General features: G+C 40.0%; 1 protein-coding gene across 2 annotated transcripts in view; it reads left to right on the top strand.

Annotated features, from left to right (window-relative positions):
* Nucleotides 1–13,253, top strand: part of LOC126161838 (uncharacterized) — a 55,389-nt gene extending 42,136 nt beyond the window's left edge. The window contains exons 6-7 of one of the 2 annotated variants that reach the window (XR_007534964.1): nucleotides 12,626–12,835; nucleotides 12,967–13,253. Coding sequence is in view for 1 of the 2 variants with exons in the window: in XM_049917943.1 (XP_049773900.1) it covers nucleotides 12,626–12,771 (146 nt within the window). In the remaining variant the exon portion in view is untranslated. Of the gene's footprint in view, nucleotides 1–12,625; nucleotides 12,840–12,966 lie in introns of those variants that run through there. The other variant, XM_049917943.1, reaches the window with a different exon arrangement.
* Nucleotides 13,254–27,554: the final 14,301 nt, after the last annotated feature.

Raw genomic sequence — 27,554 nt, 5'->3', positions numbered from 1 at the left:
ACGATCATACATCTACCACATCACAATATGAGCTTCTACCTCTAAAGAACTGTCGTTTCGGTACCGTCTCCACGGTGTCACTATCAGCTTTACCAGTGGTTAATTTTTCCACCCAGCAACTAGCTTTGCTTCAGAGGTTGTCTGAAACTAGAAGGCTGCTCGTAAGGCTAGGCCATTATTTTCTGCAAGCCGTCTTTCTTTCTAAATACGCAATATTAGAAAGTGCCACTCTCCTTCTGCTAGAGTCGCTTCCCACCCTCAGTTTGGCCTCTGGACAAGGCTTGGTTGTAAAATGCACAGTAGCCTGCCGTAGGTGGGGAGTGATGGAGAGGGGGGTGGGGGGGGGGGTGTGCGGGGCGGAGACCACTCCTGAAGCTTCAGCCTGGGCTGATGCAAGGCGCCGCTCTTTTCGCTGCATTCTCTGCTCTGCCTATCCCAAACCCAGTGCACTGCACCTTACAACTTACATCACTCAGAAGAACAAGGGAGTCCAGCATCTTATCAAACAAAAAGAAATAAGGCCCGAAGGAGCTCAGTGTATATAGTCACTGTGTTCTGATATACTTTCATAAAAGCAATGCTATAGGAATCTGCACTGTTATTACCATCTAATCAGTGAATCAGAAACATATTAAATGAAAGAGGCACGTGGTTGTGCCTGATATATTTCAAATTCTTTATGCCGATTCCTCAGCGTTGTTGCAGTTCCATAGATGTTTACAGTTTTTGCGTGCAGCTGTCTGCGTGTCGCAGTTGAGTGTTGGCCACCACATTGCTGCCATCTGTCAGGGATCTTTTAACACTGGCTCCACTGCAGGAGAGTATTACAGAACAGTGCGGTGCCTTTTTAGAGGCAACCAGGAGGGCTGTGTTGTCCCAGACAGAGCTAAAGTCTCTCCACATGAGGAATTTGGCCTTTAAATGTACAATACGGCCAACAGTACAAGTCCTCAAGGCTGTAGACGAAGGGACACTTGGAAAGGAACTGGGATCAGTGGACCTGGGTTCTCTGCCACTGATGTATGTATTATTTGTCTGCCGCCCGCATCTCGTGGTCGTGCGGTAGCGTTCTCGCTTCCCACGCCCGGGTTCCCGGGTTCGATTCCCGGCGGGGTCAGGGATTTTCTCTGCCTCGTGATGGCTGGGTGTTGTGTGCTGTCCTTAGGTTAGTTAGGTTTAAGTAGTTCTAAGTTCTAGGGGACTTATGACCACAGCAGTTGAGTCCCATAGTGCTCAGAGCCATTTGAACCATTTATTTGTCTGCCGCCTAAAGAGCATCGTGGGAGAGAGTGAAGGCAGTCAGTGATTACCAGAGAGGTGAGTCAACAATGTTCGGGCCAGTATCATACAGGAATGTTGGGCGCCTCTCAACGCAATAGAGGGTAATTTTACGACTGTGCAGCACCAGTACAGGAACCTCCTACCTACTGCCCCGCCCTAGAGTTAACATTTCAGGGACGGCTTCGGCTCTCAAGACGATAATGCACGAATAAACCGCGGACATCTCGAGGACACCTTCCTCCAGGAGGCAGTAATCCTCACAGTGTGTGGAATTTCCTGCATTATCTGCTGACCTGAGCCCGACAGATCATGTTTGAGACCAGCTGTAATCTGTAGCGCATCATGGTACAAACTCTCGAACACACTGTGTAACATAAGGCACCTCTCCTTTAAAGAATGGGACAGGCTTGAACAACGCCTCGACTACCTTGTGTACAGCGTGCCGAGGAGGAGGCAGGAACCATACAATGCACGGGGCGGATCAAAACGGTACCTACCATCAGGTTTTCCTTTGGTCCATGTTTCCACTAGATTGACAACTATTAATACGTATGTACCCATACAGTACAAATAGAAAACGTATATGGCCTAAAGAGGTTCATAAACCGATATCTAACGTGTACTGGAGGTAGCCTTGTGCATTAGAAGTTATTTCTGTTTGTCCAGATTGTTTAACTGAAATATAACTTCAGTCGACTTCTTTACCCTCTCAAAAGGTAAAGACAACTCTAAGATTAAGATGTAAATGCTTCTAAGGATTATTTTCGAGTTAGATAACACATCCACAGCACTGGTTCGAGAACAAGTGTGAATATTAGAGGGTTATTGAAATATTTTAATTATTTTTGCCTATTTTTAAGCATATCATCTATGACATGTATATCTACATCTACATCCATACTCCGCACGCCACCTAACAGTGTGTGGCGGAGGGTACCATGAGTACCTCTATCGATTCTCACTTCTGTTCCAGTCTCGTACTGTTCGTGGAAAGAAGGATTGTCGGTATGCTTCTGTGTGGGCTCTAATCTCTCTGATTTTATCCTCATGGTCTCTTCGCGAGATATACGTAGGAGGGAGCAATATACTGCTTGACTCCTCGGTGAAGGTATGTTCTCGAAACTTCAACAAAACCCCGTACCAAGCTACGGAGCGTCTCTCCTGCAGAGTCTTCCACTGGAGTTTATCTATCATCTCCGTAACGCTTTCGCGATTGCTAAATGACCCTGTAATGAAGCGCGCTGCTCTCCGTTGGATCTTCTCTATCTCTTCTATCAACCCTATCTGGTACGGATCCCACACTGCTGAGCAGTATTCATGCAGTGGGCGAACAAGCGTACTGTAACCTACTTCCTTTGTTTTCGGATTGCATTTCCTTAGGATTCTTCCAATGAATCTCAGTCTGGCATCTGCTTTACCGACGATCAGCTTTATATGATCATTCCATTTTAAATCACTCCTAATGCGTACTCTCAGATAATTTATGGAATTAACTGCTTCCAGTTGCTGACCTGCTATGTTGTAGCTAAATGATAAGGGATCTATCTTTCTATGTATTCGCAGCACATTACACTTGCCTACATTGCAATTCAATTGCCATTCCCTGCACCATGCGTCAATTCGCTGCAGATCCTCCTGCATTTCAGTACAATTTTCCATTGTTACAACCTCTCGATACACCACAGCATCATCCACAAGAAGTCTCAGTGAACTTCCGATGTCATCGACAAGGTCATTTATGTATATTGTGCTGCACATATAAAGAAAGAGTATTTACTCCTTCGCAAAGACGGTTAAGAAAATTATTATTGCTTTATGAAGGAAGTAAATCCAGCATTTATTACTAAATGAGAGTACTTTGCGCCTGCGATTGGTTCAGAAATAAAGTGAATTCCATGTATGGAGAGAGACAGGGCTACCGGTCCCTTTTTATTTTATTTTCAATTAATCGTTGTTGCACCATCACTGGTTGCGAATTCTTAATGTTGAAACATTTCTGAATTTTGGAGGCTAAACATTATTAACGATGTTCCGAGAGGGCTCATGGAGAGATTCAAGTCAAAATCTGCAAAAAAAAAAAAAAAAAAAAAAAATGGCGTTCCAATACGAGTGGACACCACTGTTAAAAAATTGCGCTATCATCGTGACACTAAATGTAAGCCTTTGAGATTGGTGATTAAAATAGGGGATAACGTATAGAAAAATTAAATGATTTGATACACATATCACCAGTTAACTACAAGGGTTAATAGATAAAGAAAATTTGAAGAGCAACCTTACAGCTGAATGTCACATATAACTCAGAGAAGCAGATTTAGCTTATTTGCACAAAGGTAAGAGAGCTGTTGGTTGCGGTCTGATGCAAGCCTTTCTCTCGGTGATGACCTTAGAAAGACGTACCTCTCTAACATACAGAGAAAAAATCTGTAGCTACGTTTCACTGAGCTTAAAACTCAAAGATTCAGTAATCAATTTCTGATATTCGTAAGCACAGAAGGAAATCACTATATCTTTGAAACAACGCTCACGTAATTGTCATATGTTACTTTCGTGTTCAAATTAATAAGATACATTCCTACGTTAAGAATGTTAATGGCACTGTAAAAAGGTCGTAAAAAACTTTAAAATTTTTATATAAAATTATAAGCAACATTTCTTCTGTGAAATGTAAGATGGCTGAAGTAAAGAAACAAACTTACAGCAACAATTATTCGAGCAAATTTTCAGTAACAGTTTCAGAGAATAAAATAAAAGTAATTGATCAATGCTGGCGCAAATTCGCCGTTTCGGCGAAAGTTTTTACGATGGGGCGAAAATTGCAACTGTAATCGGTATCTGCTATAATGTAATTTAAAAGAATGCGTACGAAATACACGTAAAGTTAAGTAAGAGGCAATATAGAAAGTTCCATGTAGGCTTTCACGGCCGGCGTCTTTATCAGTAAACTCTTCCGGGCTAAGTTGCCGTGGTCGATCTGTAGAACTTCTCCCTGACGTTTCGTTTATACACGTATGTATAGAGAGGCAATTCAAATACACAAACACCAATTCAATTTTAATCGTAAAGAAGAAGGATTAAAATTGGACAAGATATGGCGGTCGACGTTGCATCAATCACGTGACAATCGATTGCCTGCAATCGAGAGAACAAACCATAGCCAGAGATAGCTGCACATCGACACCACGTGGCGTGTGGTGGCGCCCCCTACGATCTCTATATAAGCGGCGGCCCCAGCTCCTAGCAGCCAGTCGTCGAGTCACCTCGGAAGATGTTCTCCGTAGTTGAGAACGAAACGTCAGGGAGAAGAAGTTCTACAGATCGACCACGGCAACTTAGCCCGGAAGAGTTTACTGATAATATAGAAAGTTGTTAATAATTAGTTTTTATAAATCGATAGCTTGCTTTTAAAGTATTGACACTTCATAAAATATAGTTGTTACTGTTACAATTGTCCTTAATTATATCAACACTAGTCTATGAACAATGTTTACCACACATACTGAACACTGCGGAAATAATTACTGATCTTTCAGCAAAATCTTTCTTTCTGTCAATTCTGACTCCTGTGTGTTGCCTAGGAGAAGAGGTTGTTGTACTTACATAATGATAATATTAATAATAATGGTAATAATAATAATAATAATAATAATAATAAGGGCAAACACACTAAACAAGAAGATTACATATTGGATAACCACAGCGACTGCATAGAAGCGATGGAAAAAAACAGATGCCTATAAATACCTAGGATACACACAAAAAATAGGAATAGATAATACAAATATTAAAGAAGAACTAAAAGAAAAATATAGACAAAGACTAACAAAAATACTGAAAACAGAATTGACAGCAAGAAACAAGACAAAAGCTATAAATACTTATGCTATACCAGTATTGACCTACTCATTTGGAGTAGTGAAATGGACTGACACAGACCTAGAAGCACTCAATACACTTACACGATCACAATGCCACAAATATAGAATACATCACATACATTCAGCAACAGAAAGATTCACATTAAGCAGAAAGGAAGGTGGAAGAGGATTTATAGATATAAAAAACCTACATTATGGACAGGTAGACAATTTAAGAAAATTCTTTCTAGAACGAGCAGAAACTAGCAAAATACACAAAGCAATCACTCATATAAATACATCAGCTACACCATTGCAATTTCATAACCACTTCTACAACCCTTTAGATCACATAACATCAACAGATACAAAGAAAGTAAATTGGAAAAAGAAAACACTACACGGCAAGCACCCATATCATCTAACACAGCCACACATAGATCAAGACGCATCCAACACATGGCTAAGAAACGGCAATATATACAGTGAGACGGAAGGATTCATGATCGCAATACAGGATCAAACAATAAACACCAAATATTACAGCAAGCATATTATTAAAGATCCCAATACCACAACAGATAAATGCAGACTTTGCAAACAACAAATAGAAACAGTAGATCACATCACAAGCGGATGTACAATACTAGCAAATACAGAATACCCCAGAAGACATGACAATGTAGCAAAAATAATACATCAACAACTTGCCATAAAACATAAACTAATAAAACAACACGTTCCCACATACAAGTACACACCACAAAATATACTGGAGAATGATGAATACAAATTATACTGGAACAGAACGATTATAACAGATAAAACAACACCACATAACAAACCTCACATCATACTCACCAATAAAAAGAAGAAATTAACACAACTAATTGAAATATCCATACCCAACACAACAAATATACAGAAGAAAACAGGAGAAAAAATTGAAAAATACATCCAACTGGCTGAGGAAGTCAAGGACATGTGGCATCAGGATAAAGTCGACATTATCCCAATTATACTATCAACTACAGGAGTCATACCTCACAATATTCACCAGTACATCAATGCAATACAGCTACATCCAAACATATATATACAACTACAAAAATCTGTAATTATTGATACATGTTCAATTACCCGAAAGTTCCTAAATGCAATATAACATATACCATACAGTTACAAACCATACAGTTACAAGGAAGTCATGCTTGACTGAGGTCCGCGTCACGTTCCATTTTTAACCAGACTTAACTCTGAGAAAAAAAAGTCAATAATAATAATAATAATAATAATCCCCGTGAAGGCCCGGGAAAAGAATAGGCCTCCGGTATGTTCTGCCAGTCGTAAAAGGCGACGAAAAGAACAAACCACTAATAGGGCTAACCCCCCTTTTAGTGTGATTACTTGGTTCAGGACAGAACTAAAGAAGCCTCGGACAAGCGCCGTCATGGTCGGGGACGACGCTTGAACCCTATGCCCGCCCACAATGGTAATGACACTGCTAGCCAACTGGAAAATGATTTAAATCCAAATAGAGGTGTTTTGCAGGATATGCTTCCTGCAACCACCCTAGAAGGAAAACAAAGACAGAGGATGAGATGGTCAGATGAAGTTAATCGACACCTCATGTTCTGTTATTACCAAGCAACAAACCTAGGAACCAACACAACTGGATACAGATCACAAGTATACACAACATTTATTACCAGATACCCGGAATTAAAATTTTTAACAGAACAACAACTAGCTGATCAGATCTGTGTAATAATAAAAAATAATAGGATATCCCAGTCAGAATTAGAAAACATCAAACAACAAGTACAACAAATACTGGAACAAAATAATGTGCAATCAGAAGAAGAAGAAGAAAATACAGTAATGGACTCAAACATCCCAGAGCAAACAAACAAAGACCAACACGCATCAATTAAACAATCAGAGGAAAACGAAATCTTAAGACAGCCACCAGAACAAGCACAAATAGAACACGAAGAGACACACGTGTTAGATATAGAAGAGAAATTTCAGCTGACATATATAGAATACAAAGACACAAATACAGACATTAGACCATTCTTGTATAGACCGCCAAATAACCCACAAGTCGAAACAGCAATAAAAACTATCAACACAATCATACACAACAAAATAAAGGAAAATACAACTATGGAAGAGTTACAACTACTGGTTTATATAGGAGCACTCACTACACTAAATATACACACTAGGCAGAGATCAGAACAAACCAACACACAGAAGAAACCCACAAAACCAGCATGGCAACACAGGCTACAGATCAGAATAGAAAAACTGAGAAAAGACATTGGACAGCTAACACAATTTATAAGAAATGAAATATCAGACAAAAAACGAAAAAGGTTAGGTAAAATCTCACGAAAAGAAGCAATAGAGCAATTAGATGAAAAGAAGCAGAAATTACAAGCATTGGCCAAACGACTTAGAAGATACAAAACAAGTGAAAATAGAAGGAAACAAAACCAAACATTAAGGAAACAAAACCAAACATTCAGCACAAACCAAAAGAGATTTTACCAAACAATAGATAACACACACATTAAAATAGACAATCCACCAAACGTAACAGACATGGAACACTTCTGGAGCAACATCTGTTCAAACCCGGTACAACATAACAGGCATGCACGGTGGATACAAGCAGAAACAGACTCATACAAGATGATACCACAAATGCCTGAAGTGATAATTTTGCAACATGAAGTCACCCGAGCAATTAATTCTACACACAATTGGAAAGCCCCTGGAAATGATAAAATAGCAAATTACTGGCTAAAGAAGTTCACCTCAACACATTCACATCTCACTAAATTATTTAACAGTTACATTGCAGACCCATACACATTCCCTGATACACTTGCCCATGGAATAACCTATCTGAAACCTAAAGATCAAGCAGACACAGCAAACCCAGCTACATATCGCCCCATAACATGCCTACCAACAATCTACAAAATATTAACTTCAGTCATTACACAGAAATTAGTGACACATACAACACAGAACAAAATTATATATGACGAACAAAAAGGCTGCTGCAAAGGAGCATGAGGATGTAAAGAGAAACTGATAATAGATACAGAGGTGACAGATCAAGCTAAAACTAAACAAAGGTCGCTACACTACACATACATTGATTACCAAAAAGCTTTTGATAGTGTACCCCACTCATGGTTACTACAGATATTTGAAACATACAAAGTAGATCCTAAATTGATACAGTTTCTAAACATAGTAATGAAAAACTGGAAAACCACACTTAATATACAAACAAAATCGGATAACATCACATCACAGCCAATACAGATTAAGCGTGGAATACACCAAGGAGACTCATTGAGTCCTTTCTGGTTCTGTCTTGCTCTGAACCCACTATCCAACATGCTAAATAATACAAATTATGGATACAATATTACTGGAACATACCCACACAAAATCACACATTTGCTATACTCGGATGATCTAAAACTACTGGCAGCAACAAATCAACAACTCAACCAATTACTAAAGATAACAGAAGTATTCAGCAATGATATAAATATGGCTTTTGGAACAGACAAATGTAAGAAAAATAGCATAGTCAAGGGGAAACACACTAAACAAGAAGATTACATATTGGATAACCACAGCGATTGCATAGAAGCGATGGAAAAAACAGATGCCTATAAATATCTAGGATACAGACAAAAAATAGGAATAGATAATACAAATATTAAAGAAGAACTAAAAGAAAAATATAGACAAAGACTAACAAAAATACTGAAAACAGAACTGACAGCAAGAAACAAAACAAAAGCTATAAATACTTATGGTATACCAGTATTGACCTACTCATTTCGAGTAGTGAAATGGAGTGTCACAGACCTAGAAGCACTCAATACACTTACACGATCACAATGCCACAAATATAGAATACATCACATACATTCAGCAACAGAAAGATTCACATTAAGCAGAAAGGAAGGTGGAAGGGGATTTATAGATATAAAAAACCTACATTATGGACAGGTAGACAATTTAAGAAAATTCTTTCTAGAACGAGCAGAAACTAGCAAAATACACAAAGCAATCACTCATATAAATACATCGGCTACACCATTGCAATTTCATAACCACTTCTACAACCCTTAGATCACATAACATCAATAGATACAAAGAAAGTAAATTGGAAAAAGAAAACACTACATGACAAGCACCCGTATCATCTAACACAGCCACACATCGATCAAGACGCATCCAACACATGGCTAAGAAAAGGCAATATATACAGTGAGACGGAAGGATTCATGATTGCAATACAGGATCAAACAATAAACACCAGATATTACAGCAAGCATATTATTAAAGATCCCAATACCACAACAGATAAATGCAGACTTTGCAAACAACAAACAGAAACAGTAGATCACATCACAAGTGAATGTATAATACTAGCAAATACAGAGTACCCCAGAAGACATGACAATGTAGCAAAAATAATACATCAACAACTTGCCATACAACATAAACTAATAAAACAACACGTTCCCACATACAAGTACACACCACAAAATGTACTGGAGAATGATGAATACAAATTATACTGGAACGGAGCGATTATAACAGATAAAACAACACCACATAACAAACCGGACGTCATACTCACCAATAAAAAGAAGAAATTAACACAATTAATTGAAATATCCATACCCAACACAACAAATATACAGAAGAAAACAGGAGAAAAAATTGAAAAATACATCCAACTGGCTGAGGAAGTCAAGGACATGTGGCATCAGGATAAAGTTGCCATTATACCAATTATACTATCAACTACAGGAGTCGTACCACACAATATCCACCAGTACATCAACGCAATAAAACTACATCCAAACATATATATACAACTACAAAAATCTGTAATTATTGATACATGTTCAATGACCTGAAAGTTCCTAAATGCAATATAACATATAACGTACAGTTAAAAGGAAGTCACGCTTGATCAAGGTCCGCGTCACTGTCCATTTTTGACCAGACATAACGTCTGAGAATAGAAAGAAATAATAATAATAATAAGCACGAGGATGTAAAGAGCAACTGATAACAGATGCAGAGTTTACATATCAAGCTAAAACTAAACAAAGGTCGCTACACTACGCATACATTGATTACCAAAAAGCTTTTGATAGTGTACTTCACTCATGGTTACTACAAATATTGGAAATATACAAAGTAGATCCTAAATTGATACAGTTCCTAAACATAGTAATGAAAAACTGGAAAACCACACTTAATATCGAAACAAATTCTAATAATATCACGTCACAGCCAATACAGATTAAGCGTGGAATATACCAAGCAGACTCATTAAGTCCTTTCAGGTTCTGCCTTGCTCTGAACCCACTATCCAACATGCTAAATAATACAAATTATGGATACAATATTACTGGAACATACCCACACAAAATCACACATTTGCTATACATGGATGATCTAAAACTACTGGCAGCAACAAATCAACAACTCAACCAATTACTAAAGATAACAGAAGTATTCAGCAATGATATAAATATGGCTTTTGGAACAGACAAATGTAAGAAAAATAGCATAGTCAAGGGGAAACACACTAAACAAGAAGATTACATATTGGATAACCACAGCGACTGCATAGAAGCGATGGAAAAAACAGATGCCTATAAATATCTAGGATACAGACAAAAAAAGGAATAGATTATACAAATATTAAAGAAGAACTAAGAGAAAAATATAGACAAAGACTAACAAAAATACTGAAAACAGAATTGACAGCAAGAAACAAGACAACAGCTATAAATACTTATGGTATACCAATATTGACCTACTCATTTGGAGTAGTGAAATGGAGTAACACAGACCTAGAAGCACTCAATACACTTACACGATCACAATGCCACAAATATAGAATACATCATATACATTCAGCAACAGAAAGATTCACATTAAGCAGAAAGGAAGGAGGAAGGGGATTTATCGACATAAAAAACCTACATTATGGACAGGTAGACAATTTAAGAAAATTCTTTCTAGAACGTGCAGAAACTAGCAAAATACATAAAGCCATCACTCATATAAATACATTGGCTACAGCACTGCAATTTTATAACCACTTCTACAACCCTTTAGATCACATAACATCAACAGGTACAAAGAAAGTAAATTGGAAAAAGAAAACACTACATGGCAAGCACCCATATCATCTAACACAGCCACACATCGATCAAGACGCATCCAACATATGGCTAAGAAAAGGCAATATATACAGTGAGACGGAAAGATTCATGATTGCAATACAGGATCAAACAATAAACACCAGATATTGCAGCAAGCATATTATTAAAGATCCCAATACCACAACAGATAAATGCAGACTTTGCAAACAACAAATAGAAACAGTAGATCACATCACAAGTGAATGTACAATACTAGCAAATACAGAATACCCCAGAAGACATGACAATGTAGCAAAAATAATACACCAACATCTTGCCTTACAACATAAACTTATAAAACAACATGTTCCCACTTACAAGTATGCACCACAAAATGTACTGGAGAATGATGAATACAAATTATACTGGAATGGAACGATTATAACAGATAAAACAACACCACATAACAAACCTGACATCATACTCACCAATAAAAAGAAGAAATTAACACAACTAATCGAAATATCCATACCCAATACAACAAATATGCAAAAGAAAACAGGAGAAAAAATTGAAAAATACATCCAACTGGCTGAGGAAGTCAAGGACATGTTGCATCAGGATAAAGTTGACATCATACCAATTATACTATCAACAACAGGAGTCATACCACACAATATCTACCAGTACATCAATGCAATACAGCTACATCCAAACTTGTATATACAACTACAGTAATCCGTAATTATTGATACATGTTCAATCACCCGAAAGTTCCTAAATGCAATATAACATATACCATACAGTTAAAAGGAAGTCACGGTTGATCAAGGTCCGCGTCACTTTCCATTTATAACCAGACCTAAGGTCTGAGAAAGGAAAGAAGATAATAATAATGATAATATACAGACCTATTAACAAGAATTACAATGCAATACAGAAAATTTGTGGCATATTATGTCTGCATTCTCGAATTCTGCAGTTGCACGTATCGCCAAAAACTTGTCTGTTCGAAAATTTCTCCTTACGTTAAATGAATTAGTAACACTATGCTCCTCTAACCAAGGAGTTTCGCTCGGTCTTGAACGGGTTATATTACAGAAATAATCCGCAAATGAGGAGCGTAACTTGTCGAAATGTGAATATTTCGTCTCAGTTGTCTGTGACAGGGCTTCACAGGTCTCCAACCAGAAATTATTTTTTGCATATGCAGTAAATTTCTTTGATTTATGATGATATTCACAAATTTATTCTGAATTGTTTGCTACTTCTTTTTAGGTGATGATACCTATGACCAAGGCGACAATGGTATAAACATCTGGCCGCTGGCTAAACCTGTCATCGAGAGATCAATTGCAGATGTACTTCTTGAAATGGCCAACAGGATTGTGTCACATGTCTCCTACGACGAAATGTTCCCCTAATAAAAGAAACGACGGTCGCATTTAGTTTTTCTTGCCGTTTATGTCTTTCAATAAAAATTTATGTGTAAGTATATATTTTTATTTGTGTATTAGTTTTGATTGCCTCAAACACAATGTTTGGTGATTAATAATGTTTCCTTTGGATTTGATTTATGCGATATCTGTCAAATTTAATATTATAACAAAATTACACAGCCTGCAGAAATGGAACACTTTGACACTACCTCCGAATGAGATTCGAGTTCCTCAATGACGGACGCAAGGACGAAAAGTAAGCTTTTGCAGTCAACGTTGCAGTTACGAATGACCGCCCGTATGTAACTAAGAAATTTTTTATTATTAGCTGATAGCATTCAGCGAAATGAACAAAAGAAAAGAAAACTGTCTTTGTGAACTTATAAATACTTCTAAAATGTCCACCGACGAAAAGTGTAAAATGTACATGACTTGACACCGTAATAAAGAAGGAATTCTATATGTTACATGACGTTTCTGTCTTTTCGTTGCCAGATTTCTCATCTGTACTGCAATGTATTTCCTGTACTTGTCAATACGCTAAACTTCGTGAAAATCGCTACATCAAGAACGACAGAAGCGACTGAAATGAAATTTACACAACACATTACACACGTGACAGTAGGCATATGAATTACCAAGCTGTACCTGATCTGTGTCCTTCAGAATTGAGTGTGTTGTGCGTCTGAACTGAATTGTTTAGGAGCCTCTAATCATATTGAAAACAAATAAAACAAAAGGAAAATTACGGTTTAATGTCCTATCGATTGGGAGGTCATTAGAAACGAAACACAACCTTGTACTGGGAAAGTGCGGGGATAGGGCCATTTCATAGGGATCATCGTGACTTCAGCCTTAACTGATAGAGGAAACCACGGATAATCTAAATTTTAAAGACTAGATGGTAATTTGACCTTGATCCTCCAGAATGCGCCTTCAATGCCTTACTACTGCAACAACCTGAATGCTGTTGAATTAAAGAAGACGTGCATATGTTCAGGGGGAATATCCCACTCTGTTGTGTATGACTCAACAAGCACCAACAGTTGTTGCTGAAGGAACGTGAAGAACAGGACATTAGCTAACCAATTCTGATGGAGATTATTATGTTGTCTGTTTGTTGCTACCTTTTTCTTGCGCAGTATTCTTAACCATATAAATACTAATATTTAGTGTATATTAACACTATAATTTTTAAATCTAATTGTGGGATACGAAACTACTCCAACACACTAGTGTTAGTTGGCAATATAATCATTTGTCCTGTTATGACAATAGGGCGAAAAAATATTATGTACCTTTGACAGGCGATAAGTCGGGCTCACTTACTATTATGTAATATTACACATTTCCACTTTTGTTGCAAAAATTTCTTTCCTGAACTATTGTTGTTCTGCTTATGATGTATCAATGAAACAGTAACTTAGGAAACTTCAATAGCGCGAGAAATGTTGTAGAGAAGTCACGCCGAAAGGAGTAAATAAGAATGTGTAATATAAAACATCTTTGGCATGAGGGAAAAAAAGAAACATTGAAATGTAAGGAAGAGTGTGTCGGATTTCCATGGTGCTGCACAGGTCGAGTCTTAACCACTATGTCGAATCAAATGTAAACCACAGTCCTACTAGAATGAACCGTACTACAGTCAGTGTGGAACTTACACTGGACTGTCTACATCTGTGACATACGTGTACGTTTAGAAGGAGAAACTGCAGCCTGTCAGTGACCACCGAGGACTCTTCCAGACAACTTGTCATCCATTCCTTGGGGGGAAGGATAGACTGCCTACAGTGCCCTTGAATCACGTCACAGAGAGGGCTTTAGGTCGCTATCAAACATGTCTGCCAGCTTTGGGTAACCATATCGCATATCAACTGTTTTGTAGTCGTGGAAGAAATTTTCCGGTTTTATTCTTTATTTTTCGAAGAAGCATCTTCGATTTCAAAACTTTGCTCAGTACGTTTTAGACGCTGTTGCATGATTAACATCTAATAGTTTAGTTTGACCTTTTCCTGTAGCCTTCCTCACAACCCTTGAGGTTTATTCTCATTTCTTCATTATACTCGCTTATTGGATTGATACGGAGGCCTGAAATATTAAGAGCATTACTGTTAGATAATTTGTACAATCGTTTTTCTAGTGTAATAGTGGAAGTTACAACATATGAGTTTGTGTGTGTGCGTCTGTGTATAGTGGTGTGTACTGGTATTGTTTCTTAAACCATCCTTTAACTGGGTGACATCATATACGGAATTTTGGCGTACCCCTGATATAAATGATCAGTATTTTGAATGTAGACAGTGACTGACTGGTTGCTGTTATTCTTTCCAAGTGGAAACTGTGTAATGTGTGTTACTTATTTGTTGTAGTTCCCCTATTCCCATCGAGTCAAAGTCTTCCTTATTTTTAAGTGGAATTCAGAAACTTTGCAAATATTCTTTATCTGTTGTGGGAATAGCACCGGAGTAGCATTTCTGATTGCACTAGCCAACAAAATTTTACTTTTTTCCGTAACTGGCATGGAAACAGCAAGTCTTTATGTTTCCGGGAGCGTTGATAACGAAAATGTTAATAAAAAAGCAAGATTAGCCCTCATTTTATTAATAGATTTACGCTGTTTCCTATATAAGCTTAAGCACGTTTTTACCTTGGTGTTATTCCTCTGAGGAAAGTCACTGAAGGCGCAACCGCTTTGCATGGCGTTTGTAGTTTTCTGCTGGTGATTGCTTAATTAGTGTCCAGCAATAATCGGCTAGCATTGATGCACTCCACTTTCCCCGGTATCTCATTTCCATTTGCGAAATTTGCTGATAGAAGCATTCTGCGTACTCGTCGGTTACAGCACCACAATTTGCAGGAAAGCAGTCCAAATGAGAATCTAGGAAACGTAACTTAAAGGATATAGTGCACCCTAGTCTACTGTAGCAGTGTAGAACACTTGCCACTAAATCCTTGTGGTTTTCTGTTCTCTTACTTCCTAGCAAGTTTTTTGAGACTTGAACAAAGGCATTCAAAGCTAACTTTTCATCACTTGTTAGGAGGGTGTTGAAATGCTCATCTTTGTACAGTCTGCATATCCCCTCTTTTATTTTCGCCTCACTATGAAGCGGATATGTCTTGCACAAATAAATACTCTGATCAGTCAGAACATTATGACCACCAATATAATAGCCGGTATGTCCATATTTCGTATTGATAACAGAGGCAGCGCGTCGTGGCATGGAAGCAAAGAGACGTTGGCGGGTCGCTGGAGGGAACTGACACCACATCTGCACGAACGAGTCACCTAATTCCCGTAAATTCCTGGGAGGGCAGTGATGAGCTCTGACGTCATTTCCAATCATATTCCAGATGTGTTCGATCGGGATCAGCTCTGGCGAGTTGGGGGACCAGCACATCAACTAAAACCCACCAATGTGTTTCTCGAACCACTCCACCACACTCCTGACCTTGTGACATGGCGCATTATCTTGTCGAAAAATACCATTGCTGCCGGGAAACACGACCGTCAAGAAGGAGGGGGCGTACGATACTCCCTGACCGTCATGGTGTATTGCACGAGCTCCACTGGACACATGGCTGCCCACGTGAAAGTTACTCAGAGTATAAAGGAGCCGCCGCCAGCTAGTCTCCGTCCGAACGTACAGAAGTCAAGGAACTATTCCCCTGGAAGATGGCGGCATCGGCATGCTGAAGAAGGTATCGGGAATCATTAGACCACGCAACGCTCTCCCACTGCGCCAGCGTCCAGTGTCGATGATAACGTGCCCGTTCCACTCGTAGTTGCCGATGTGGTGGTTTTAATATCGGCTCATGCAAGGGTCGTCGGCTGCGGAGTGCATCGTTAAGAGTGTTTGGTGCACTGTATTTTGAGGCACACTTGTACACTTCCCAGCATTATAGTCTGATGTTAGTTCCTTTTACCAGTTTGACGAGCCTACGACTCCGACATCTGCAATGAGGAGTGACAACCCAATCGCACGACGTCTGGACGGAGCTTGACCTTGGTTAACGAAATTTTTCATTAGGTTCAATTTTATAGGGAGAGCTTGGAGAGCTGTTTTTTTGGATTCGCTAGTGCTTGTGCATAACAATGTGAGATCCGTGCGTCAAGTGATTGACGATTAGGTCAATCTTTCCTTTTATAAAGAACTGCTTTGGCGCGGCTATCCCAGAGACACAGGAAGCAGCAGAATTTGGTTAGCCGTGTTACAGCCCAATTAATAAGCCTATGACTTTCAGACCCCCGTAAATCTGACATTTAAACTTTTCAAAGTTCAGTTGCAATTACAACTCTTTCATGTTATCATCTCTTTCTTTCACGTAAAGTGCACATTCAATCGATGGTAACACATTGCCACTATAGAGTAGCACACACTTGAGACTTACTTTCGAGGACTCGATGGGCAACCTCCACTGATAACTTATATAGTCAATGACATCAGCTGCCATTAGTCCCTGTGCATGATTACAAAATAACAAATTATTTTCACTTTTGAAAAATGGAGGGAATGGCACATGGCGGTAACGGAACGCAGTCACATTTACCGTCTAATGTACAGAAAGCTGGCTGAAGCCAGAGATAAATTCTGCCGAAATTTTTGCAAAGGTACAGACGGTGTTTAGAAAGGATAGATTGCATGCAACCGGTGGTGGAGTGTTAGTAGTTTATCCCGTAGTGAAGTAGAAATGGGTAGTTCCTGTGAATTATTATGGGTGGAGGTTACACTCAACAACCGAGCTAGGTTAATAATTGGCTCCTTTTACCGACCTCCCGACTCAGCAGCATTAGTGGCAGAACAACTGAGAGAAAATTTGGAATACATTTCACATAAATTTTCTCAGCATGTTATAGTCTTAGGTGGAGATTTCAATTTACCAGATATAGACTGGGACACTCAGATGTTTAGGACGGGTGGTAGGGATAGAGCACCGAGTGACATTATACTGAGTGCACTATCCGAAAATTACCTCGAGCAATTAAACAGAGAACCGACTCGTGGAGATAACATCTTGGACCTACTGATAACAAACAGACCCGAACTTTTCGACTCTGTAAGCACAGAACAGGGAATCAGTGATCATAAGGCCGTTGCAGCATCCCTGAATATGGAAGTTAATAGGAATATAAAAAAGGGAGGAAGGTTTATCTGTTTAGCAAGAGTAATAGAAGGCAGATTTCAGGCTACCTAACAGATCAAAACGAAAATTTCTTTTCCGACACTGACAATGTTGAGTGTTTATGGAAAAAGTTCAAGGCAATCGTAAAATGCGTTTTAGACAGGTACGTGCCGAGTAAAACTGTGAGGGACGGGAAAAACCCACCGTGGTACAACAACAAAGTTAGGAAACTACTGCGAAAGCAAAGAGAGCTCCACTGCAAGTTTAAACGCAGCCAAAACCTCTCAGACAAACAGAAGCTAAACGATGTCAAAGTTAGCGTAAGGAGGGCTATGCGAGAAGCGTTCAGTGAATTCGAAAGTAAAATTCTATGTACCGACTTGACAGAAAATCCCAGGAAGTTCTGGACTTATGTTAAATCAGTAAGTGGCTCGAAACAGCATATCCAGACACTCCGGGATGATGATGGCATTGAAACAGAGGATGACACGCGTAAAGCTGAAATACTAAACACCTTTTTCCAAAGCTGTTTCACAGAGGAAGACCGCACTGCAGTTCCTTCTCTAAATCCTCGCACAAACGAAAAAATGGCTGACATCGAAATAAGTGTCCAAGGAATAGAAAAGCAACTGGAATCACTCAACAGAGGAAAGTTCACTGGACTTGACGGGATACCAATTCGATTCTACACAGAGTACGCGAAAGAACTTGCCCCCCTTCTAACAGCCGTGTACCGCAAGTCTCTAGAGGAACGGAAGGTTACAAATGATTGGAAAAGAGCCAGGTAGTCCCAGTCTTCAAGAAGGGTCGTCAAGCAGATGCGCAAAACTATAGACCTATATCTCTGACGTCGATCTGTTGTAGAATTTTAGAACATGTTTTTTGCTCGAGTATCATGTCGTTTTTGGAAACCCAGAATCTACTATGTAGGAATCAACATGGATTCCGGAAACAGCGATCGTGTGAGACCCAACTCGCTTTATTTGTTCATGAGACCCAGAAAATATTAGATACAGGCTCCCAGGTAGATGCTATTTTTCTTGACTTCCGGAAGGCGTTCGATACAATTCCGCACTGTCGCCTGATAAACAAAGTAAGAGCCTACGGAGTATCAGACCAGCTGTGTGACTGGATTGAGGAGTTTTTAACAGACAGAACACAGCGTGTTGTTATCAATGGAGAGACGTCTACAGACGTTAAAGTAACCTCTGGCGTGCCACAGGGGAGTGTTATGGGACAATTGCTTTTCACAATACAGAGAAGTTGCAGCATTAGAAAATTGTAGCGAAATGCAGGAAGATCTGCAGCGGATAGGCACTTGGTGCAGGGAGTGGCAACTGACCCTTAACATAGACAAATGTAATGTATTGCGAATACATAGAAAGAAGGATCCTTTATTGTATGATTATATGCTAGCGGAACAAACACTGGCAGGAGTTACTTCTGTAAAATATCTGGGAGTATGCGTGCGGAACGATTTGAAGTGGAATGATCATATAAAATTAATTGTTGGTAAGGCGGGTACCAGGTTGAGATTCATTGGGAGAGTCCTTAGAAAATGTAGTCCATCAACAAAGGAGGTGGCTTACAAAACACTCGTTCGACCTATACTTGAGTATTGCTCATCAGTGTGGGATCCGTACCAGATCGGGTTGACGGAGGAGATAGAAATGATCCAAAGAAGAGCGGCGCGTTTCGTCACATGGTTATTTGGTAACCGTGATAGCGTTCCGGAGATGTTTAACAAACTCAAGTGGCAGACTCTGCAAGAGAGGCGCTCTGCATCGCGGTGTAGCGTGCTCGCCAGGTTTCGAGAGGGTGCGTTTCTGGATGAGGTATCGAATATATTGCTTCCCCCTACTTATACCTCCTGAGCAGATCACGAATGTAAAATTAGAGAGATTAGAGCGCGCACGGAGGCTTTCAGACAGTCGTTCTTCCCGCGAACCATACGCGACTGGAACAGGAAAGGGAGGTAATGACAGTGGCACGTAAAGTGCCCTCCGCCACACACCGTTGGGTGGCTTGCGGAGCATAAATGTAGATGTAGATGTAATCAAGAAAATTCCACTGTTGTAGTCTTGAAGACAACAGTCCAGCTTCACTTTCCGGCAATTCCAGATCTCCAACTAGGTCATTAAGTTCACTGTGTGATATTTCGTGAATCACTGTACACCCACAGTTACAACAAAATCAAAATCTTTTGAAGAACAGGATTTTGGAAGTGATAGTGCAACACTAGTTTGGCTACCGCCCTCAACAATGTCACAGTCACGTGGGACAGGAACAGGCAGTCTCTCTCCGGGAGGCCCAGGTCGCACGGCCGACGGTATGTTAGGATATGTCAAGGAAGACTTTTTCTTTTTGGAAATACCGCGTTTTAATGGAGTTGTTATACAAAAGTAACAATCATTCACATGGTTTGATGATTCTCGCCAGATTATGGGTGTAGCAAAGCCAATGGAAGATCTTTCGCGTTTCAACTACGAATGAAGACTCGAGACACTATATACGCAACGTACATAAGAAGCCCAGGGCTTTTCCTGGTCTTCGATTTCACAGCCAAAATACAGGGTGTTACAAAAAGGTACGGCCAAACTTTCAGGAAACATGAAAGAAAGAAAATATGTTATGTGGACATGTGTCCGGAAACGCTTACTTTCCATGTTAGAGCTTATTTTATTACTTCTCTTCAAATCACACTAATCATGGAATGGAAACACATAGCAACAGAATGTACCAGAGTGAGTTCAAACACTTTGTTACAGGAAGTGTTCAAAATGTCCTCCGTTAGCGAGGATACATGCATCCACCCTCCGTCGCATGGAATCCCTGACGCGCTGATGCAGCCCTGGAGAATGGCGTATTGTATCACAGCCGTCCACAATACGACAACGAAGAGTCTCTACATTTGGTACCGGGGTTGCGTAGACAAGAGCTTTCAAATGCCCCCATAAATGAAAGTCAAGAGGGTTGAAGTCAGGAGGGTGTGGAGGCTATGGAATTGGTCCGCCTCTACCAATCCATCGGTCACCGAATCTGTCGTTGAGAAGCGTACGAACACTTCGACTGAAATGTGCAGGAGCTCCATCGTGCATGAACCACATGTTGTGTCGTACTTGTAAAGGCACATGTTCTAGCAGCACAGGTAGAGTATCCCGTATGAAATCATGATAACGTGCTCCATTGAGCGTAGGTGAAAGAACATGGGGCCCAATCAAGACATCACCAACAATGCCTGCCCAAACTGTAGAGCAATGAGTCGCATGTCAACACAAGCACCGAAGTCAACATTACCTTCCTTCCATTGGGCCAACTGGCGGTGAATCGAGGAAGTATAGTACATACTGACGAAACTAAAATGAGCTCTAACATGGAAATTAAGCGTTTCCCGTCTCATGTCCACGTAACATCTTTTCTTTATTTGTGTGTGAGGAATGTTTCCTGAAAGTTTGGCCGTACCTTTTTGTAACACCCTGTATAGTCTGTACGCTTTCCTAATATACGGCATTATTGACCTCCTTTTAATATTTCAACGTAACCTATCCGTACATGTGGCAAAAAATTGCCAGCGTTGTTTACACATTTGCGAGGCGTATTGAATCGCTGGAATTGCATCGACCACACGCACTAACTACATTTCAGTAACACGTTCTTCCAGCACACGAGCAGAACATAGCTTGTAACAGATGAAACAACTCAAGAAACATGCTCCGGTCATCTCTTCCTCTTCCCCTTACCCTTCTTCCTTCGAGTCAGAGCTAGAAATAGCGACAAAATACAAACAGCTACTGTTACCTGAAACTTCATCACTCTGTCTGCCATCAGTGTAATTTCTAAGCGTGTATGGGAAAGGGTTGGAAACGAATGCTAATAAAATATAAGTAAATGATTCTCCATTAATTAGGAAACAACGCCTAATTCGAGATTTTCATTCGTTTTCTTTATGAGTGTGGTTGATATAGTTAACAGACATTTATTTCATCCCCGTTACATTTTCCTGTTGGCTAGTCTTGCCATTGTCTAGATCTATTATAATGAACTCCATATGAATATGTGAAAATGGAGAACCCTGTAAGGCAGTGAGGGTGTTACAAGTGGTGTTAAAGTTATTGCCCTTTTGTTGTTTAAGCTGGTGTAATACGATTTGTGAAAAGTGCATAGACAAATATCACCTCTCTATGATTGTATCTGAAATTATCGGTGCTTAATGTGGGCAGCATATGTGCCTCAGCAGACGACTGCACATGTGCGCAATCCAGTGAAGCCGCTGCTGCCACTGCCTGAGAACGCGAGACTACAGCAACCCGCTTAGCAAATGTGTTCATTGGGTTGCCTACCTGCAAGCACTTGGTAAATCGCTGGGACGATATGGAGCAGATTATTTACCTACCTGTTCTGCCATGCCTGCCCCCGGGTGGTCCGTTCTGTAGCTATGCTACGACGTGTATTGCATACCGAATGTTAGAGAGTCGCTCTATCTACTGATATATGTCTGTTTTCTGTATGTCTTGCAGTTAAGCTTAGTCGTCTTCCGAAACCCTGGAGGTACTTGAGAGTAACACTGAACTTCTAGAGTGAGATTTACCAGAAGAAATCCGTGACTCGCAATAACTGATGACTGGAGTTTTCTTTCCAAACTGTTCTAAATGACAATGTCTATGGCGCCATAAAAATGTGGGATTACATACGAGGGATATTTCGAAAGTGCGTTCCCTCATTGTTTTTCACATGGAAACTTTCGTGCCAGAGATATCTGTTGTAGCCACAATCAGTTTGAAGAAACCATTGTGGTAAAACACGGTGCCCTGCGATGCAGGGAACTGTCGCATAGCCTCTAGCAATACCGTTCCCATTTGCGGTGTGGCGGGACAACCACGTCGACCTTTGTCTTCCGCAGTCCGTCTTCCTTCATTAAACTTGCAACTCCAGTGATTTGACGAGACATGAACTCACCATCTTACACGGTCTGTAGACGATCAGGGACGACGGGCACACTAGTCCCATGTGCTCATTCATACGTGATAAAAGCACCTATTTCTACTGGCGACCATGTTGTTACTAAACGCCCGTCTGCCACCGTGATGTGTACTCGAATACCCTCGGCCACATTGAAATGCCGCTACTTTCTCTTCTCTGAAGCTCTGCGTATGGTATGCGTATGTTGAACCAGCTACGGTTCTGTATTCATGTGGCGTATGTTTGTGTCGCCTGGTGTACCATCTCTTTCAAAAATAATGACGAAACTTACTTTTGGAATGTCCGTCGTAGTATTAGGAGACTTAGAACAACTACGTTCACAAATGAGAAACAACAGTGTAAATAAATGGGTAAATATACATTTTCTTCGAATAGACAACCACATATAGAACTTACATAACTGTCAGAAGAATCTATCTGAACATAAACCGTACAAACGAGCTGTACATTAGCACAAGCACGTTTGTACGGATTAAAATCAGACTCTTCTGACAGTTATATTTGACGAAAATGTATATTGATCCATTGATTTATACTGTTGTTTTTCATCTGTGAACATGATTGTTATAATTCCTGATGGCACAGTTAAGCTTTTTTCAAAATAATATACAATAATCTAATAAAAGATATAGCTTATAAATGATATTATTGGCTCTCTATTCAACTTTTTGAATCTTAAAAATTAATTCGTTACTGTTCTCAGTTAGTTTCATGGATACTATTCTTCTCACTTTAGTTACTCAAGTGTTTGTTATCTGTTCGATGTGCACTTCTAAACTGAATTTTTTGGAACTTTCTGTATTTATTATTAATGTGGAACATTAACTCTATTTTTCCATTAGTTTCACCCTGTGTACTGTTCTGCTGCACTTCCTACATTTACAGTCAGGAAGATGATAAACGAAAAGTGTGTGTGGGATCTGTTTGAGACTTGTATTCCTTGGCGTCGAACAACGATCTCCACATTTACATCTACACAGATACTCCGCAAGCCACCGTACTTCTCGCTGTGTCGTTATTGGTAACCCTTGAGAAAAGCTTCTACTATCACCTATACGCTCAGCAAGAATTCTCTGTTCAAAAAAATAATTTTGTGATCGAAGGCCTTTCCTTGTACCGCCTGCGTCGTAGTACGTGATAAGGAAATGTTGTTCTGCCTTGAGCAAATATAATTTTTCTTGTTCTATTCCCAATACATATTTCAGAGATTTTCCTCCATCTTCAGTTGCCAGGGATGTTCAATATCTGCCACAGAAAGTAATTTCCCCTATGCCTTGTTGACATAGCGAATTCAAGCCATATGGGAAATTGCAGTAGCTTTAAATCGAAGGCTATTGTTTTAGTTCAGTTTTCATTGTTTCAGGTAGGGCTGCATTTGAGCACGACTCGAACTCTTCGAACAATCTACGTCACAGTTCGGTAAATTTCGTGTTCAGTTCGATCACGAGCACGGACTAAAATATCTTCCATGGTATGTCATGTGTAACAACGGCAACTAATCAATGAATAAGAATTTACAGTCATATTTCTGTCAAATTTTCGAGCTTTCCCTCGCCCCGTGACGGGTATTACCGCTGTAATTTATTCTTTCGATAGAAATTACAGTCAGTTTACTGCAGTATATTTCGTTTGCTAGGCATTTAATTTTTCATTCATTCTTACATATTACGTACATATATGTTTCAAGTCAGATTACGAAATATTATGTTGACAGTGATTTTCCTCTTTCCTTCAAAGTAGAATGCGCAAAATTTCATCAAGATCAAAATAAAATTGTAGATTAGTACGAATTACAAACAAACAAACTGACACTTTTCTTTATGTATTTGTAGATAATTACATATTAGTGTTGACAAGTCTGTTTGGTATTTGCAGTAGAGATATAATGGGCTTCTAGTATGCCATTTGTTGTGGTACAGGCGTTTTCCTGCTTTTACAGGGTGTTTAAGTAGAGCTTCCTAACACACACTTTTTCAATGAGGCTCTACTGAAACACCCAATAGAAGCTCGAAAACGGGAGATAAAAAAAAATAGAGATGCTGGAAGGCAATTATAGCGGTAATGCAAATACCAGACAGACTTGTAAACAACAATATCCAATAATAAGATAATAAATAAAACCCACTGAAGACGGAGAAACTTCTCTGAAACGTGTATTGGTGGTAAAACAAGGGAAACTGTGTTTGCTAAGGCAGAACCACGTTTCCTTTTTCCTCTGTTCAAAATTTTCATCCTGCCAGCTGTTAATTGTGTTAACGAATCCAGAAGTTAGCGCACTTATGCTTTCACACGTATACTGTATGTTTGACCCGTCAGGTTAGCCAAGAGCGGTAATGCGCTGCTTCCTGGGCTCGGGTAGGCGCACCAGCCCCGGATCGATTCCGCCCGGCGGATTAACGACGAGGGCCAGTGTGCCTGCCAGCCCGGGTGTGGGTTTTCAGCGGTTTTCCACATCCTTCTAGGTGAATACTGGGCTCTTCCCCACGTTCCACCTCAGTTACACGGCTCGCAGACATCTTTACACATTCGCACTATTCCTTGGATTACACTAAATGCAGACAGCTGGGGTATACTGATTCCGTCCCGGGGGGTACGAGGTGGTGGCAGGAAGGGCATCTGGCCACCCCTTAAAATTAACATGTCAAATCCGATTAACCATGGCCAACCCTGCGTCACTGCGGGACAAGGCACAAGCGAAGGATGGACGGAAATATACTGTATGTTTCTCCTCCTCGGCCAGACCATTTTTGCGTGCTCACGACTGTTCACTTCACATGACTATACCTCCACAATAAGGAAGTACACTGTTCGTTTCTGCTACCATGATGTCGACAGTAGACAGGCTAGATAGGGGTGTGGTACTCTGAAGACCCATTGTTGCAGCTACTGACGAAGTACGATGCCCGCTTCTGGCATTCGAACATTTCTCTGTTTATGTCCTCTACCTATCAGAACTTACTGTAGCGCGAAAATTATCCTCCCAGATCGATGTAAAAATTGAACGAACCGACAACGACTGAATTTTAAGTATACCATTGTTATAATCTTCGTACAGTAGTTTTTACAGTACAATAGTGGAATGTTGCAACATATGAATGTGTGTGGGTATAGTGATGGCCCTCCTTACGCCATTGGTTTTAATTCACAGTTCGACTTGTTTCTTAAGACTTCCTGTACTTTGATGACAATATTAGAGTACGGGGTCTTGCTACACTCCTTATTACTCATGGAATAAACGCTATTTTAAATGTAGACAGTAACTGGTTTGTTGTTGTTGTTGTCCATTTCTTAATAGAAATTGTATGTATGAGTGTACATATGGTTCTTTTTATCGAGTAAAGTGACTTTAATCCTATAAAACGAACAATTATTTGATCATTTAGAAAGGCACTTGAGTTAACACGAGGAAATAGTGATGACTATAGTTACTGGTAAGTCTTGCCGCAAATTAATGAAGGAAATTAAGGTTTCAAGATTGAAGGCAAAAATCACAAACCCACTGTGTAGCAGGTTCATCCGCATGACTTGCACTCGGACCTCACTTTCTGGTCTTCCTTCGGTCGTACATTAGGAGGGCAAGATACAATTCACGGAAAACTAGAGGAAAGGCGGCAAATGTAGCATCTTATCGTTAACGGCAGTATACAAATGGATGTATCCACCTTTGGTACCCTCAGCTCCTAGCTCGTTTAATTCACTGAAGCTCTCGCAGCTCGTTCCACTGTTCAGCAAAATGACTTTGAAACTACGAATATTGAACAGACCGTAAAGAATTTCTTCTCCAACTTGTTCCTATAGGCTCTTAGATGATAATTTACAAAGTGTTTCGGTATTCCAAAACCAGCTAACTATGGCTACTCAAACAACAATCTGATTCATTTATATGAATGCATGGTGTATGTTCTTTCGGACATGTCTGAAACAACAGACACCACACATACATATAATAGATTCGCCTCGATGGGCAACGGATCAGTCTTCTTCAGTGTGGATGCTCGATTACGTCTCAAATGGAAATTTGTGGTAAGGGCTATGGGACAAAACTGCTGAGGTCATCGGTCCCTAGTCGTACACACTACTTAATCTAACTTAACCTAACTTACGCTAAGGACAACACACACACCCATGCCCGAGGGAGGACTCGAACCTCCGACGGGGGGGCCAGCGCGACGTGTAGCAAGGTGCCTCAGACCGCACGGTTATTACCCCATGCGGCGATTACGTCTCACCTGCGGGAATTTCAAAGTAGCGGGCATGGAGGACGTGGACAGAGATTTCGGATTGGTGGCGCTGGATGGGAGTGTGGGTGGGCCCAGTGGCGCGCCGGGGTAGTCGGCGCAGTTGTGGTAACGCTGCCCCTCCGTGGAGCAGTGGTTAACGCAACTCTCTAGTGGCAGGAGATCCCAGGTTCGAACCAGATCTGTCACACATTCGCCGCCGCTGATTCTGCTTAAAATTCAGATGCAGCTGACATCAATATTCCTTTCCTTTCTCTATCTTCCATTTTTAATTAGCATATAATATGAATCATGGTAGCTAGGGGACATATGAAAAGTTTTCAGTATCATACACTATACAAGTAACTATCAGCCGAAAATTCTGGAATTTTGAGAAGAACAAAGTTTTTCAACCTCTTCATACAACGTTACAAATGTATCGGAATTCCA

This window comes from Schistocerca cancellata, chromosome 2 (assembly GCF_023864275.1).
Source record: "Schistocerca cancellata isolate TAMUIC-IGC-003103 chromosome 2, iqSchCanc2.1, whole genome shotgun sequence".
NCBI classification, from domain to species: Eukaryota; Metazoa; Arthropoda; class Insecta; order Orthoptera; family Acrididae; genus Schistocerca; species Schistocerca cancellata.
Note: the sequence above shows the minus strand (reverse complement) of the source record. Positions and strands in the feature narration are given on the sequence as shown.